This window comes from Tupaia chinensis, unplaced genomic scaffold, assembly GCF_000334495.1.
Source record: "Tupaia chinensis unplaced genomic scaffold, TupChi_1.0 Scaffold000048_1, whole genome shotgun sequence".
NCBI classification, from domain to species: domain Eukaryota; kingdom Metazoa; phylum Chordata; class Mammalia; order Scandentia; family Tupaiidae; genus Tupaia; species Tupaia belangeri.
This window is the reverse complement of record NW_006159506.1, coordinates 5,354,668-5,373,481: the sequence shown is the minus strand read 5'-3', so window position 1 is coordinate 5,373,481 and position 18,814 is coordinate 5,354,668. Positions and strand designations below refer to the sequence as shown.

General features: G+C 33.9%; 1 protein-coding gene across 9 annotated transcripts in view; it reads right to left on the bottom strand.

Annotated features, from left to right (window-relative positions):
* Positions 1–18,814, bottom strand: part of SLC35B3 (solute carrier family 35 member B3) — a 48,023-nt gene that overhangs the window by 27,892 nt on the left and 1,317 nt on the right. For 3 of the 9 annotated variants that reach the window (XM_006141216.3, XM_006141215.3, XM_006141217.3), the window contains exons 2-9: positions 17,927–17,978; positions 15,549–15,842; positions 12,870–12,991; positions 8,894–9,048; positions 7,493–7,600; positions 3,467–3,564; positions 686–778; positions 180–291 (exon numbers count right to left, since the gene is read on the bottom strand). In XM_006141216.3, coding sequence (XP_006141278.1) covers positions 180–291; positions 686–778; positions 3,467–3,564; positions 7,493–7,600; positions 8,894–9,048; positions 12,870–12,991; positions 15,549–15,749 — 889 coding nt within the window. In that variant the 5' untranslated portion in view covers positions 15,750–15,842; positions 17,927–17,978. The remainder of the gene's footprint in view (positions 1–179; positions 292–685; positions 779–3,466; positions 3,565–7,492; positions 7,601–8,893; positions 9,049–12,869; positions 12,992–15,548; positions 15,843–17,926; positions 17,979–18,814) is intronic. The other 6 variants (XM_006141218.3, XM_014591056.2, XM_006141220.3 and 3 more) reach the window with 2 other exon arrangements.

Genomic DNA, 18,814 nt, shown 5'->3' with positions numbered 1-18,814 from the left:
CCACTCCCCCCACCCCCCCACCCTCAGAGTGATTTCTCACTTCCCTGGCTCACCTGCAAGCACATATACACTATAGCATAAAAAACAAACAAACAAACAAAAAAACAAAAAAATAAACTAAAAAATAAATGAAAATGTAAATGCTTATTTTATAACCTAAGGAAGTAAATCCCTCCTACCTGTTACTGCAAGAAGTGCACCAAAAATTTTAATCAAAGCCAGAACAAATGAGATTCCAAAATACCCAGTGAGGGAAAAAAGGAAAGCATAACCGTAGGTCCGAATTGGATTCTGCAACAAATAAAAAAGCCTGTCAGAAAAATGCAAAACAAACCCTGAGGTATTATAAATGAAATAAATCTACAGATTTTAATCAACTTCTTGAACAATAATAAGCCACTCGACAATGCAGTCAAGCAGACTCTTAGTTTTGATTTAATGGGAAAGTAACAAAATTAAAAATCCCTAACTTCTACATTATAAACAGCTTAAAATTAATTTATAGGGTATAGCAAGGATAAAATAAATGTCAATTGTTTTATTTCTGATGTAATTTCTGATCTGCATATATTAAAGGAATTATTAAAGTATATTAACAATAGCTTTTTAGACAAGGGGAATTAGAGATATAGAGAAAACTATTTAATGGAAGATGTTTATTTTAAAAAATGTGATTAGTGTTTACCTTTGAACAAAATGTGACTGCAGGGCCTAATCCAGTAGTGCATGTCAATCCCAATAAAATGTACACAAAACCGATTGAATATGAATACAAAACCTGGAGTAGATAAAAATAAAGTGGACAAAAGTAGTATCAAACCAAAAGTGGAAGATTAAAAGTTCTAAATATATGCTTTAATTAATCTATTAAGTATGTAGGACAAAACAGTTTTAAAGTAACATCCTCATTTCAGTAGTCTAACTTTCTGAAAATGGTTGACTCTAACACCTAATTAAATTTACATCTTGTTTTATACACAAAATTACACAGCAGAACTGATCCTTTCATATAAGCTTTTACATAATCATATTCATTTTTTGCCTGGCTTAATTACTGAATTAAAGAAAGATTTAATGTTAGGGTTCTAAAAACATATATAAGCAAACTGAAATAAAAAAACTAAATTACCTGTAAAATGTGGAAAGAAAACATAAAGCTTGCAAAAGACATTCATATATATGATGAAAACAGCAGTTTTTGGCATATCTATTGCTTTATTTCCCTATTTTCTTAATCTTTTCATCTGTTTATCATACTCCTCAAAAATGGAATCAGCAGTAGCAGCAGCAGCTAACTTTTGACACCTGCTAGTGCTAATGCTGTATGTGAGTTACAGCATTCGTTTCTCACAACCACCCTATAAGATATTTTTTTTTTCCTTTTTTAAAATTTTGCCAGAAGTGGATGTATATGTTGGAGGGAGACAGAGAGAAAGAGAGAGAGAGAGACAGAGAGAAAGTGAGAAAGTACCCCTGAGCCCACGGGAAATGGTTATGCTACAATCCCTTCTCTTCCCCATTTCTTTCTCCTTTCAGGATTTTGGGCACATGTAACACACACCTGGCATATTTCTCAAACTACTGGTTCTGGGACTTGAACTGAGTAGGTGACCACGCAAAATCCAGCTGCCTTAACCATACCACACAGGCTGTCCTGAAATAGGTATTCTAGATCATCACCAATTTCTAGATGAAGAAACTAATGCATAGAGACATTAAGTAACTTTCCCCAAATGAGGTCTACTAAAGCTAAGGTCTGAACTGTTTTATTCAGAGTCTATCAAATTAGCCACTGAATTATGTGGCTAACTGCCTATATTCTCTTAATTCTGAGGCTATCCAATCCAATCTAGAAAAAGGAGTGATGGTAGCTAAGAATATTTCTGACCCAGATTAAAGTTCTTATGATACTAGTAGGCTGTCCCACCCTGTTTTGAGAAATAAACAGTAAAGAATGGTCCCTTCCATCTATAATACCTCAGGCTCTGTAGGACAAGGTTGTAAAACTAATGTAAACACATATATACATACACCCACACAAACACACAGTAATTTTCCTATATATAAAAAAGAAGATAAGATGAAAGAAAAAATATTAAAGTAACAAGAGCAGAAAAATGAAATACCTAACAAGAATTTCAGAAGAAACATGCTAGATTTATATGAAGGAAACTTTAAGAGACATTAAGGAAACAAAATCGAAAAACAAAACACTTGAATAAAAGGAAAGTCATACCTTATTCTTGGACTGAAAGAATCAAGTGTATAGGTGCCATTCTCCCTAAATTAATTTATAATTCAATGCCATACCAATCACAATACCAATGGGATTTCTAGTTTATGTGGGGATATGAACACCCAAGAATAACTATTGGTAGTAATATTCTGAAAAAGAAAAGGAATAGTAGTGGCTAGTCCTAACAGATGGCAAATGTACGGTAAAGCTGCTGTCTCACACATACGGCGCAGAAACCAACTTAAAAGACTACAATTCAGAACCCTGCGTTACAAGTGTTATGATAAAGAAGGTATTCAAAATAACCTGGGAGAAAGGATTTTCCAACAAATGGCATCAGGACAAATGGAAGAAAATATTGCTTTTTAGTACGGTAAAAAATTTCTTTTGAAAGTTTTGGATTGAATAAAGGATTTAAGAAAAAAGAGTATCATAAAACCAGTACATAATATGGGTGAAATTTTCTAAGTCTCAGAGTTAAGAAAGTCCTCTCCAACCATGATATGTAGCCCAGAAGCCATGAAGGAAAATATAAATTGGACCATGCAAACAATTATATAAAACTTCTACATGGAAAATAACACTAAGATTACAAAGAGGAGAGAAAAATGACATAAAGGAATTTTTAAATACACAAAAATGCACACAAAAAAACCGTTCCAGAAATCAATGACGAATAAAGTTATCAAAAGCATAATTAGCTCTTAGCAGTGGTAGTGATAGTTTTACTTTTTTTTTTTTTTAAATAGATTTTTGCCAAAAGGGCACATATGCTTGCTGGAGACAGAGAGAGACAGTGAGAGGGAAAGTGAGAAATCACCCCCTAGGGGAGAATGCCATCCTGCAATCCCTTCTCTGGGGATTTTGGGCATGCATGCACATAGGCTTGGTGTTAATTTTCAAGCCACTAGGTCCCAGACTCCAATTGCGGTTATCCATGTGGGAGTCCAGCGCCTTAACCACCACGCCACTTGCTGGCCCCAATAGTTTTACTTTTTAATGTCTTTTGTTTGAATGATATTAACCTTTATAAAAATAATCATGATAAATTAGTTTAAAAATGCAATGTAAATCTTTGATGCTGTAACTATTCCATAGAGTGATTGTGTTGTCAGAAAGTCATGACCCATTTTTGCATAGAAAAATACGTCATGACTTTCCTGATGACCTAATAGCTACATCACCATTCTTTAGTCTGTCTGATGTGAAGTAAAGGCACTAAGAATTTACCATTTCAGAATTAGAAGCGTTATGCAGTTTCATAGCTTTCTCTTGAACATTTCCAATGACAGCATCTGCACACAGTGCCAGGGAAATAAGCATCACACCTGCAAGAAGGTAGAAAAAGTCTTTAGTGAAACATACAAGCTCTAATCAAGTTTTACCAGAAATTTAACTGAGCTAACACACAAAAGCAGATCTTCAGCCGCATTTGCTCAGTAACACTGAATATTCTTCCACACCCAGTTATTACAAATACAGAAGGGATACTAATTTTTTCATATATTTTATGCATTTGTGCACCAGAGGACCTGTGATAAAAAATGAGACAGAGACAGAGGGAGTGGAAGAAAGTACCCCTCAATGGGGCGTGGTCATGTCCTGATCCCTTTTCCTCCATTTCTCCATCCTGTCTATATCTTGGGCATACATGCACACACACCTGGCATGTTTTTCAAACCTCCAGGTTTGGGATTTTAATCATGCAATTGGTCATGTAAGATCTAGTTCCCTTAGCCACTAAACCAAGGGCCAGCCTGAGGCAGTGATATTAAAACAAACAGAATAAAACAAACCAATACTAATAAAATGAGTTACTGCTGTCACTATTACTGCATTGCAATAGCATGTCAAATAATAGTTCCACTTTTACTCTAGATTATGTTCAAAAGAAATACTGTATTAAAAAGAAGATCTAGTGGGACTGAGGACTAGTCAGTCAACTGAAAAAAAACGAGAAAGAAAATAATGATAATAATAATAATAATAATAATAAACCCTATCTTACTAAAATGTTTAATTTAAAAATCATAAACTTGCGTGTAGTTGCCAAGGTATTTCTGAGTGTGGGTCCTAATTAGAATACTACACTTCTGCAAAGACCACACTCACAAATCACATTCTCCATAATTTCTAAGTTGCTTTTGTTTAAAAGTGCACCCCAAACTTAGGGACTTTTGAAATAAGCGGTGCACATAATCCCTTCAAAGGTACAGGCATTCCCTCAACTTTACAGTTGTTTAACACACATCTAATTCATTCAGCAAGCAAGTTGTTAACTGCAGGTGTCTCTGAGATGCAAGACCATCATTAGTCACAGTATTTCCAGAAAGAGTGGAGAGTAGTTATCATTACATCTGTGAGGCTGATGGGGTTTACAGAAGTTTTATTTCCCTCCCTATGTATAAGCAACCACAGAGAACAGAAAAGTATATGTACGTGTGTGTATGCACTTCAGTTAATTAAGACTCTTCAAGTTTTCATACGTTCACTTTGATTTGACTTTTTATCATCTAACTTTGATATTTATTAACTAATCACTCATTTCATTCATCAAACTTGATTGTGAATGTTTTTACTTGTGTCTAATACCAATGCTACCCTCAAAAGAAAAACACTGCACCTTCAAAAATTCTGGAAGGACTGCCCTAACAGCTGAAAAGCTATTCAAAGATATTGCAAAAAATGTTTCAAACAATGGCAACAACATGAAAATGACTGAACTGCATCCTAATAGATGTTAAAGGAGACATGTGAAAAAAGTAAATTGGTATGTGTCACACACACACACACACACACACATATACATACATACATACTTTATACAATCAAAGTTTTACTTTATCAACCTTAAATAACCATTTTAATAGTTAATCTTATCTCCTCTACATAATATGCTCTAATAGACCAGGGTAGGGATAGCTGCTCATCAATTATTCTTAATGGTGAAGTATGGTTGGGTTTGAACTCTTGAAGAACATGTCCACAAAACTCATAACAGGTTAGCACTTAAATTAAAGCAAAAGTCAGAACCACTGGGCCACTCCTCCCACCACTGTCACTACAACACCACTGCCATCACGTGCATTTCACATCCATTCTTCCATCATTTCCTTCTGTCCCCCACCATCATTGCATGAGGCAAGTTATCGTTAGTAACTCTTATTTGGGGAGCAAACTGGTCTGGCACTTTACCCATTTTTAAGTAATTTGGATTTTGAAGAAGGTAGAAACCATGTCTCTCATTGAAAATTCTGTGCCTTCTCTAAAACTGCCTTTTCATAAGAGGGAATTATTTCATTTTTCAAGTACATAATCTTATTTTTCGTCTCTAACATGTGAAAATGAAAACTGTGACCTGAAAAATCTAGATGTCAGAAACATCTGCAACTATAAGCTTTCTCTGTAACCAAGCAGTGAGTGCTTGCACTCAGACTTAAAGAGCAGATATACAGTGAGTTCTACCAACATCTTATGACTGATAAAGGACTACTCCAAGAGGCACAATGGTTACATTAAAATCTATAATTCAGTTTGATTAACCAGGTTAGAAGGAAGACAGAAGTTTGTTTGGAAGAATAATGAAGCTGATGTAAACATTTTTTTCACTATGTAATAGTTAATTTTTTTCTCAAAATTATACTTTGTACCTGCTCTTCATTATAATTGTTATTATTATTTTGTGGTTGTTCTCTCAGTTTCTTTGAAGACCTAGAAACTGTAAATACTATTTTTGTCAGGTGAAGAGATGGGATGACACTATATTAATCTAGTTAGTAAAATTCTTTTGATAATTTTTCTTTTTAAGATTTTTGCTATAGGGTGCGGTGCATGTGCTCACCACAGCGTGAGAGAGAGAGAAGGAGAAAGTGAGAAATCACCTCTCGGAGGAATGATCATGCTGCAATCTCTTCTCCTCCATTCTCCTTTTGGGATTTTGGGTATATATGCACAAGCCACCTGGGTCCAGGACTTGAGTCAGGGAGTCAGCCATATGGATCCAGCACCTTAACCACCAGGCCACTTGTTGGCTCCATTGATAATTAAATGACAATACTATATATACAGTATGCACTCAAAGTAGTCTAAAACAATTTCTCTGAAAGGGCTTTAGAGTAAAAATAGGACTTTAATACTTTTTAAAATTCTTATTAATTTCTAAACGTGTTGTAATATCTTCTGTTCATGAATAACCTAAATTAATTTACAAAATTCCGCATAGCACACTATGGAGAAAATTTGCTTATGATGAAAACTTTAACCACTTTAAAGTAATGTCCATACTTATATTATACAGCTTAATTATAAAATATAGCACAAGCTCTCTTTAGCTAAAACAATGGCAAGTAAATAAACAAGTTTAAAAGAAGTTGTTTGAAGATGAGAATAAAAGCTACTACTGTGATTCCCCTATAACTTGTGTACATTTCCAATTCATCTCATAAAAAATTACTCTACCATGTACTTGATAATCAAAGATTATGAAAAGCCTTCAGTCATGTCAAAATTTAAGAATATTTAAAAAATTGCTATATTTCAAGAACTGTGATTTATTTACTGCATCTTACATGGTGATTTCATAAGCTTTATGATAAAGGGGACCAACAGTTAGTGTAATGGCTGTCGCTGAACTCCCACGTAGTCGATCGCGGTTCGAGTCCTGGACCTGGTGGCTTAAACTCATGCTGGGTGCATGTGCGTGCGTGCCCAAGATCCCGAGAGGAGAATGGAGGAGAAGGGATTGCGGTGTGGCCGGCCCCCCCCCGGGGGGGGGGATTTTCCTCTTTCTGTCTCTCTGTCTCTCTCTGTCTGGCAAGTACACACGCCCTACAGCAAAAACCTCTCCAAAAGAAAAAAGAAAAGAAAAAAAAAGCTTTATGTTAGATATGAGAATCAAAGATGTCTAGGACCAGCAGGTGGCTTAGGAGTTAAGACACTGAACTGCCACATCGACCATGAGTTCCAGACCAGTGGCTTGAGACTCAAGCCAAGCGCATGTGCGTACATGCCCCAAATCCTGAGAGAATGGAGGAGAAGGGAATGCAGTGTGGTCACTGACCGTGTTGAGTGATTTCTTACTTTCTCTCTCTCTTTCTCCAGTGAGCGCACACACTCTATAGCAAAAATTTCTCAAAAAAAAAAAGAAAAGAAAAAAGAAAAAAGATGTCATACCGTCATTTAAAATCCTTATGAAACTTTAGAAACTCTTGCATTAACCTAAAATGTCTATACAATCTAGGAATATAAATTCCTTACCAGTCAGGTTGAAGTTTGGAGCGATTGTGCTGTCAGCTAGGGTAAACCATATCAGGCCAAGGCTCATACATACTGCTGCAGACACGTCTGCAACGTTATAACGCTTTCCTGTATAAAACAAATGGAAATCTGCATTACGTAAAACCCACACAGCCTAACAGTAATATTTAACCAAGTACAGCAAACATCTGTTACTTACATCCAATGCCAAAAATGCGTGAAGAGCACTTAGGTCAATGTGTGACAAAGGTATGGAGGGTTTCTGAAGAGTACATTACTAATGGGCACCAAAATGTTCTTAGAAAGTCAGAAATGAGATCCTATTTTCTCTCTTATGAGAGGAGAAAAAAATCTTGGCAAAAACTGACAGCAAGAATAATGCACATCCACAAACATTGAATATTTTGTGGAAATTAGTGCCTTTTATTTTATGTATAGCAAAAGACCACAAATTTTCTTGTAGTTCATAAATCTACAAAGTGAGCGATGATTTCAGCTCTACAACTGTTTAAATTTGCAAGCAGTATAATGAGATAACTTCTATGTAGGAATTAACTTATTTATCATATTCATATTTAAGAAGTGAAATGTAGTGTAACTTGTAAAATCTGTAAGGAAATACATGTGCCCAGTTAGGATGCTGTATGTGATTTCTTAGTAAGGACTGAGGTCAGGGTCAGTAGTTTTTCTTAGGTACACTTATCCTAAAATGCTATCTGGGGTAGTTGACATACCTACGTTCATTTAAAAAGGCTTATTTCAGGAAGGCATCTAATGCATAAAATGAAGTCAGGCTATATGAGAACAATAGAGATACACAATCAACTATTAAAACATGAATATTCCTCACAACAGGTATAAACAACAAAAACTAGTTCTGCTACTTGCTCTTACTTTTTTAACCTTTTGCACGTAACTTCTAACTTAGCTGGGGCTATAAGACATCAACAGCTGGCAGGGTTAGTAAATAAATAATTCTGCTCAGATCAATAGGCTTTATTTCAACATGAGAATTGCCTGCTGTACAATGGGGGTAGAATGTGGAGCTCTGAAGAACAGAAAAATGGAAGTACTGAGAAAAGGAATTTTCCTGGTATTTTAGGCCTAGGCCTGCAATATGTCAATACGGTACTGTCAGAAATGCAGTGGATTCCAAAATAAAAAAAGAAATACAATAAATAAAATACTATATTTTTTCTTAAGTTTAAATTATAGATTTTAGATGAGAGGTCAGAAAATTATCAATTTTTTATGAAATCTTACTTTTCAAAGATATCACTCAGAACTGTAATTTCTAGAGTGCTCAAAAATATAAATAGAAGATTAATGTTTTTCCTAATGCTAGATGCTGTAACATATCCTATTAGTTTCAAACAGTATGAAAATACATTATTACTATACCTTGAATAAAAACTCCTCCTAGCATAACAGGAATCAATTTGCAGCACTTGAAGATGACTTGGGTAGGATAATTCAGGTAGCCCAAGGAAGTGTTTGATAACCCCATAGTACCCACAGTTAGAAAAGCTATTATCATGTAGGTTTTTCCTGGTATTCTGTAAAAGACAATTTTTAAAACCTTCATTTTGGGACCCAATTCATACTACTATACGATAATGAGTTTATGATGTGTAAATGTCTAATTACTTTTCTAATTCCTGGTTAGTATTTCTGGAAATATCAGTAAAGAAGTTATCACTATTATTGAAGTTGCAACACTGTTTACTTTTTAAAAAGAATGTTGATAAAAATAACTTACTCTTACTTAATCATAAATGAGACCTCTCAGCTATCTGAAAAAGTGGCATATTGAGAGTTACATAAATTTTTACTGGAAGTGTACACACTGGTAAAAGGGCTTTAAACAGCAGTTCTAGGCATGGACAAAACTATCTTGACTACATTTTTGAAAAAAAGAATTAAGAAAATGCTGGTCTTCATAATTGTAAAAGTCATCTTAACTGATTTTTTAACAAACTTGTAACTTGTTTTGTTTCCTTCTGTTTTATCTAGCATTAGGAAAAAATATACCATCCATTTTGCTAGAATGAGCAGAATTTCTCTAGAAAAGGTTCATGTGGTTTAAAACCCTGGACACGATTATTATAGTATCTTATGAATCGTCTCTCTAATTCTATAAAATAATATTCAACTTCATGAAGAGTAGCTGACTCTTTCCTCAGGATCTCAAATCTTTCAACATTTCATCTATCTGGAGTTTCTATAAGAGATGCTAAGTTTGGCATGTTCAAAATTTTGAGCCTCACTGTGAGCACACGCTAACTGACCGGATATTGTCCCCTGGTGTGCTGAAAAGAACGGGGCGTTCTCCACAAAACTAGATCATGCTGCATACTTAGGTATAATTTTCATTTCAAGATTTGTGTTCATGTTTAAATCAAGGCGACAAAATTTCTCCAGGTGTTTCCCTTTAGGTCTTTGTTTTCACATTGGTAAAAGGAGGAAGTTGGATTTCATCAGCCTGCCTCTTGGATTTTGTTTCTACTTTACTTAATACCTCGACTGTTTGTTTCTTTAGAAATGATGGAAAAATTGAAACTTAAAAAAACCCCTCAAGATCCCCTTTATTAAAAACTCAAAGTAATTAATAACAGTTACCAAGTAATCTCTGATAAAAAATATAAGTAGCACGTTTTAGTGTATTACACATTCGTTTGAGCACATTATTACTACATTTGATCTTCAAAATAAAACTGAGAGTTAGAAAATTTCATAAGCTTCCCTGAGGTCTGTACAGAACTAATAAGATGTAATGCCAGATCCAAATCCATGTTTTCTGACTATTAAATCTTGTTTTCATTGCAGTACAGTAGTACTCTTAAAGATAGGAAGGAAGAAGAAGAAAAACCCCAACAACTAAGCAGAGTTTCGCTAAGGCTCTAAAGAGTGGTACCACTGAAATAAATTTGGAAATGGGTGTATATTCAGAAATAAATCAGGAAACATGTAATTGGGAATATTTTCATTGCAGCATACCCTAAAAGATTTTAAAAATGAGGGTCAGCAGGTGGCGTAGTAGCTGGAGTGCTGGACTCTCACATGGCCAACTGTGGTTTGAGTCCCGGACCCAGCAGCTTGAAACTCCTGCTGAGCGCAGGTACATGCATACCCAGAAATCCTGTGAGGAGAATGGAAGAGAGGGGAGTGAGACGTTGCTGTCCTCCCTTCCCCTGCCCTCGTGATTATTTCTTGTGTTCTCTGGCAAGCATATGCACCCTATAACAAAACAAAACAAAACAAAACCACCTCTCTTAAAAAGAAAAACGGCTTATGTTTTTAATGTTCTTTAGAAGGAAAGGGTTTCAAATCATAATCAGATTTATTACATCTATAAAATCTTTTCTCAAATTTTTTCACTTATATTTAAATCAAACATGAATTGTTTTAAAATATGTTATGGTCATGGGGTTTAAATGCTGGGATAATTACGGCTTGAGGCCAACTCCCCATCTTATCTGGGCAGTGGAGAGGGAGGTGTTTCTTTCTGAAATTGAGTAGTTAGGAGGTGCATCATCTTTGTGTCACTTTATACTTTACAAAGACAACATTAGTATCTTTTACCTTAAAAGCAATCAAAGATATAGGAGTTGGCAATAGGTAACAAATGATCAGACTTCCTTCCTTGGTAGGTATATCTAATTTATTTAATTACTTTTTTATGCCTTTTTTTTTTTTTAATTAAGAAATTTCTGCTGTAGGGTGGTGCACTTGCCGGAGACACAGACATAGAGACAGAAAGTGAGAAATCATCTCCTGGGGGCAATGACCATGTCATAATCCCTTCTCCTCCATCTCCTCTTGGGATTTTGGGCAAGCACGCATATGTGTCCAGTGTGAGTTTTAAGCTGCTGAGTCCGGGTCTTGAACCATGGTTGACTGACTACAAGGGAGACCAGTGACGTAACCATTATGACATCTGCTGTTCTCAATTATTTCCTATCATCTATGACTCTATCTTGTACAGTTTCAAAGCACGAAAATGAAGATATTCTGATTCAAATATTTTTATTATAATTGTTACAATTTACTGGCAACAGAGAAAGGTTGAGAAGCAAAATTAGATTCACAAAGAAATACTTCTGTTAAGATTTAAATATTTAAAATTGTATAGTTACCTTGCTACAAACTTCAAGACCATTTATGGTTTTATAAAAAATGGCTGTGATGGTTTTAAATTTTTACTAAACATTTATATCAATAAAGGTCAGTACTAATAGTCCTTATTACATTTAATAACTTCCCAATAGATATGTGTAATATACACACATTAAGGCATGATATATGATGACATTTCTCACATTTACGAAGAAAATTTTATAGTCGCATTCCTAACCACTTTATGTTTATACTCAAGACAATGCTGTATTACAATTTTTCTATATCCACTAAAAAGATAGCAAGATAATGTTGTAAACCTAGATGATGTGAAACTATAAGGATAGCTAAATGAGCTCTTTTGTTTTTTGATGAAAAGAAATTGTGTTTCTCTTAACATTTGAGAATGAACATTATGAGAATGTTGGTTAAAATATATCCCACAAAACAAAACATTAACTTTGCATGTTAAAGTCTACTATGGAAACAGATATTTCATTTCACCACTTTGATGTTACTTGCACTATATATGTTTCAGTAATCACACCTATTTCAGTGACATTTATAAAAAACACAGACTTTAAAAAGCTCATGGAAAATTGTATTAGTATGCTTACTTTGGTGTAAAAATTTCTGAAATCCTTGCATAGTGCATAGTTTTTTATGTATTTCCTATGAACTTTTTCTATGAAATTGGAGATTTACATATATTGTAGTTTACAACTTTTTAAAAGTATATTTTATTATTTTTATGCATTCGATCACTGTTTATCAGTACAGCATACTAAGTAAATTTTCCCAGCATGAATACTTTTTATTATTTATATATTTTTTAAATACTACTATTAAGTAGTAGTAGTAATAGTAGTATTTGGTTTTACCAGAGAGAGAGGGAGAATGATAGTAAGAATCCAAGCCGCCAGGTCTGGGATTTGAACCAAAGTCGGCCATGTGGGAGTTCGTTGCCCTTAACCACCATGCCACCTGCTAGCTTCCCAGAATGAATATTTTGAGTACTATAACTTTTTGAACTTGAGCAATTTTTCATTTTTAAATATTATAAAATATCTCACTTTTTTCAGTGTTTAAATATAGATATTTATTAATTTTAATAACTTGGTTATGCCGATGATATCTGTGGTTGTTAGGAATGTTAATAATAAACTGTAAACTTCATGCACATTCAGTGTGGGGAAAAAGAGGATAAGATTCAACTAATACTAGTAAGTTTACTTGTTGAAAAAAAAAACAAACCACATACCTTCTCCTTTTGTCCTGAATAAGTTGAAGTTCTATCATGCCAAATATAGAGTAAAATGCAAACTGCACTAAAGTAAGGTACCAGCCATAAGACTTCAAACCCTCCACTGAAAATATTAATTCCTGTCAAAAAACACACAAATACTGTTAAGTTCAAGGGGGCAGGCTAATTTTCTCACAATAAATTCATATAAAAACAACATTTTAAAAGAAACCAAGCCTACTTCCAACTAAAGGGGGTGATCAAATCGCAAGGCTTCTTGTTGGTTTAGAGGTTAGAAATCTGTTCCAAAGAACTGATACTATAAAAGATAGCAGGTAAGAAAATCAGAAAAATAATTGCTAAGTTGCTATGAAGCAACACTGTCCTATGCTTTTCTTAAGGGGCGAAAAAAAAGACTAAAAGAAAGGGTTGCCCAAAACAATGAGAAAGGTAGCTGACTCCAGAACTCTCTTATTACCAAAAAAAGCATACTTTTTAGGACTATTAAGAGTTTATCATCAGTCTTGTTTTTCAGTAAGAACATGTTCATACTGATATTATTTTTCAATATTATGTATTATGTTATAGCTTAGATAAAATTTCTCCTTGTAGAAGCAATGGTTAATTTGCTAAACAAAATGAATTTATACTTACATCAATTATTAAGTGATTCTTAACATGTCATTAAGAGCATTCTAATAGCTATTTTGCTTAATGTTACTGAAAAAAATCAAACTTTCCACCATGTGCTGTTTGTGTATGAATATAAATAAAAAACATTTATTTGCCAAACCCCTAATCATTCTCATTGAACTATTTTAACATGAAAGTATTTGTAAGAGTTAGTAGCAATGGTCCCTTGACAAGGTAAAAGTGATAGTTCCTGATGTAATCAGCAATTGCTAAATAATTAAAAAAAAACTTTGGACACACCAATTCTAAGTTAATATATCTGATGAAAAATTATATAGAAAATAATTTATTTAATGAAGTATATAGGACAAATTTTGATCCATTTTTCTGTGCTATTGCTAAATCTACTCCCAAGCTATACGGTAACAGTGATATACTGGGGGGGGGGGGGGGAAACACTCCAAAGAAATGCCAATCTCTACTTTTAACTGTTTTTCACTACAATATCTTAAATTTGATACCACCATGTAGTGGAAAATCAATGATTATAAATGTTAATATTTTTAATTGATGTTTTTGTTTACATTACTATCTTTCATAGATTCTTGTAAGCTAACTAAAAAACAATCACAATTCCATCTTCTTTATTTACATTTACCTTTAATCTCTTTAAGACAATGAAACAGTACAATTTTAAAGGTTACCCTAATTTATTAGTACTAAATACCAGTAATGTGATTTAAGAAAATATAACACATTCCTTTTCCTGAAGTACAAAAGTTCTCCATGGTGTAAAGTTTCATTAGAAGGCAAAGCTGGTAATGGTTGGAATTATTCACTAATGAAATGGCCATCCATTAATTATACTAGTCTCCATTCAAACATTTTTGTTTACACTACTCAGGATCATCACCCAAGTAGCTCAATCTTGGAAGATCAGGAATCCACTGCTAGACAAATGTACATAACTATCCCAAAATATAATGTAAATATGAGACAAATTGTTGCAATGTTAGAAATGTTTTGCCTAAGCAAAAATCATAAAAAAGTAAGACTCTGGCAAAGTTAGATTAGAAGTGAAAACTAGACCAACAGATGATGCAATGGTTACATCACTAGATTCCCATGTAGTCGATCACAGTTCTAGTCCTGGGCACAGTGGCTTGAAATTAAACTGGGCACATGTGAGTGTGTGTCCAAAATCCCGAGAGAAAAATGGAGAAGAGACTGCAGACTGGCCATCCCCCATGGGGGATGATTTCTCACTTTGTCTGTCTTTCTCTGTCTCTCTGGTGAGCACATGTGTTCTATAGCAAAAAGCTCTCTCTTAAAGAAAGAAAACCAAACAAGAATGAGAAAAAAATAAGTGCTTTAAAAAAATGATTGAAATATTTTAGGATTAAAGACATACTCTTAGACAAAATATCCTAAAAAAATTGCAAAACTGACTTTTTATTACTGAGATAAGCAATCAAAAATAAACTGCTCTCATTTATTTTTATTGGAAGTCTATGTTCAAGATACCAATCACTGTTTCAATTATCCTCTTTTAGAAACAGATGGTTAAAATTATTACCAATGTTTTATGAAATATTTTAAAATTTACCTTCAAATTTTCAATTCTTAAAGACAGTGTCTATAAACCACTATTTATTTATTTATTTTTTTAGAGTGTGGGGCATGTAAGAGCATTCTTGTAGGGCCTCATCACGCTGTAGTCCCCTTTCCATAGCCCTCAAGCTCCTCAGTATCTTAGGTACCTAAGCATACTGCTAGTTTGTTTTCAGGCTGACCCAGGGATCTGAACCCATGGTTGGCCATGTGACTTCCAGTACAGCATTTTAGTTTGCTACTGACTGCACCTCCTAGGCTTTGCTACTCCCCCCCCCCCCAAATCTCGATCCCTGTTTTTTGTAGACTTACTTTTAAGAAGCCCTGTCCTACTACTATAAGAAAACTCTCAAATTTATTAACTGGCAACCTGTAAGTAAAAATATCTTGGAGAAAACTACTATTCAGTGTCCATAGTGGCCTCGATTGCTATAAATAACGTAATTTTTTTACCTGTAAATATCCATAAATTAGGTAAAATACAAAAACTCCAGCAACACATATGAAAAATTGAGTAAGTTTGTTAAATTTGCTGAGATTTATGCCAAGTACTACGATGTCATCAACTGACTTGATGTGTGGTGACATTGTTTGGGTTTTGGATGGCACAGAGATAGAAACATATTTCCTGGAGCTGTTGAACTTGAGATCCATTGTTCTTTTATTGCTGCATTCAGTGTTTTCAAAGTTATCTTTGTTGGATTCCTCTCTTCCGTTCAGTCTTTCTTTTGTTTGCTGTACCAGGTCCTAGAAAAAGAATTAAGTAATTTAACCAAATTATTTAGAACATAAACTATTATATTTCAAATAATATTCTAAACTATACTTTAAAATTATCCAGATAAATCTAAGTCTCTCTGGATATTAATAAATTAATTCTTCTATTCCAGCTTCTAAACAACCAAAACCAAGATGTCTAATATCCCACTTTTCTCTCTAATCCAGATTAGTACATCACTAAACTGAATATACACCACACTTATTTCCACAGCAGCAAACTATAGCTAACTTAATATTTATTTTACCAAAGAACTAAGCATGGCTTTATGTTTCTACATATATAGTGAATATTTAACAAAGTATACAATGGTTTATGCATAATACTTTCAACATTGCAATCTTCACTCGTAAAAATAAGGGATGCTTCCTCAAATACTAAGAAAACTATAAAATAAACTCATTAATGAAAACTTTTAAAATAAAGTCAAACCGTAAGTTTCTTTAAAAGCTAGATTTATCATAGACTACAGAAAAGATAATATGCTTTAGCAATAGCATTTCATGTTACAAATTTATTCTTTAGTCATTTGAAGAAAAGGATTTTATTTAAAAAGTCTTTGGGATGTAAGAAGTTGCAAAATGTATCATTTTTTTATTGGCCTATGCAAAAAATGATGATAGTACCATAGGTGACTTAATTTCTTTGGATTTATATACACTGAAAAAATTAATTTCAGATGAAAGCTGAGGGAAGCCTGAAAGAAGAGTACAGAGGCCAGGGGGTAGCTTAGTGGTAAAGCAATTGGACCCACATGAGAAAGGTTCTGGTTTGGTCCTGGGACCTCTCTGAGCAAGCTTCACGATCACTTCTGGTTTCCTGATTTACTGAGATTAACTAGGCCCCTTTCATTAAAAGGAGGTGGTCCAGATTTTAAACACTACCAATATTCAGACATCAAACATTTGCATTATAGGGCACCTGCCATATTTCTACAGAAAATATGAAATTTTACAGTTTTACTGTGTTCCTTTTATTTAATTCATCTCTTTACTTTCTTTTTGCTTCCCACACTGTGAGTCAATCATTGTCATCTCTGAGTAAGACTTTACATCATCTTGAAAGATACTCTTTAGATGTGACTGTCTTTGTAAACTATGCATTAAATGATATCCTCTCAACAATGGGTCAAACTTGTGCTATCTGAAGAAGAAATAGAAACCTTAACCTACTATTTTACTATTGTATTTTTCATATGTACAGGCATAAAAATAAGAGCACCATTTAAGTAAATCTGGACCCATACAGGTTTCTGTGCTTCTCCCACTTTGAATAAAGCCCTAACTCACCCATGTCTCATTCATGAAATATACCACTGACTTTCAAATACCGTTGTCTTCTGTACATAATGTCCTTTCAGCTTACTTTCTTTCTCTGGGTCAGGTTTTGAAATCAGCTTTAGTGTCACCCTCTTTGTGACATCCTCCCGAATGTCCCCAGTTGGGAGAAGACAGAACTTTTGAGTTTCACATCTCCGTTTCCAAATGCTTGATACTTCTACTCATAAGCTCTACTTGTACCTCTTATTAATAATCTCTAGAGCTGAGGTACTAAGTATAAAATACAAGTTAAAAACATGGAACCTATTTTAGTATTCTTCTGTTTTGTCAAGATTCCTGTTGACTGCATCTATAAATATACCAATAACCTGTTTCTAATTCTACCATCAAGTATCTGTTTTCTTTTGCCCCAATGCCAGATTAGCCTTCATCTCTTCTTCCCTGCATGACCCATTTTTCACACTATTCAACATAAATTCTGATGACCCTACACCCATGGTTAAGGCTCTGTAAGTTAAAAACTACTCCTGAACTCTTATAATATATTACACATATTTTTATAAATACCTATATCACAATAGTCTTAACACTTTTATTTTTACAGTTGATTCTCCTATAAGCGTATGAATTCTTTAAGGAAAGAATCGGTGTTGTCTTCATATTATGTTCTAGCAAGTAACAGAAGTGTAAGATATGAAATGAAGAACTTTACTGCACTTTATACCATTTAATCAGCATTATCCTATTCTAATACTTTAACACTTTTAACACACCTCTTGGTAACCTGGTGAGCTTCAGATGTAGGCAACGCATGCAGTTATCTGTCTTTGTGGGGCAAGGGAAAAACATCAAGCATAGAATTAAAATTTGTTTTCTATAAAAGATCTGCATTTTGCTTTGCTTAGAAGATCACAATAACCCTTGAAACTAAAATATGTGTGGTGTGTGTGTTTGTATGTATCACACTGCCAAATACTTGATACCTCCTAAAGTCAACACACACACACACTTTAGTCCCTCAAAGGTACAAATAACTAATATAGAATAAAAAGGTAGCATTTCCAACACATAGTGGGCATTTAAAATACAAACAATTGGTGATAACGCTTACGACGACCAATTGATGCCAAAATTATGTTTATTAAGTTAATCTTTTCCAATATGAAGGATGCAAAATCTTCCACCACAAAGAAGTGAGCATGAAGAAAATCTGTTGTTATGGTAGGAGGGTATGAGTAACCTGAAAAAAATGTGATTCCATCCACAGTTTCTCACACCCAATGTTACAGATAAAAGAATCCTGCCATGATACCTCATTTAAGTACACTCTGGATATTAATCATGGCCTATGGGTTATGTTATACACAGAAAAGCAGGATTCTGTCTGATATTTTTGTAATCAGAGAGCATTTTTGAAGAATACAGAAAGCTAAAATTAGAGCTCTATATAGTAATGAACGGAGTACAAATGACCTAAGTTATTTTCAAATGTCACCAGTATTACTTTTCCAAGCTCCAAACTATCACAATTCGCTTAGGAAAACGTTTAGTAATTAAAAAACAATTTGACGTTTAATCAAACTGTACAGGAAATTCAGATGTTGCCCAAGACTTACAAAAAAAAAAAAAAAAAAAAAAAAAAAAAAAACCTCAAAAAACCA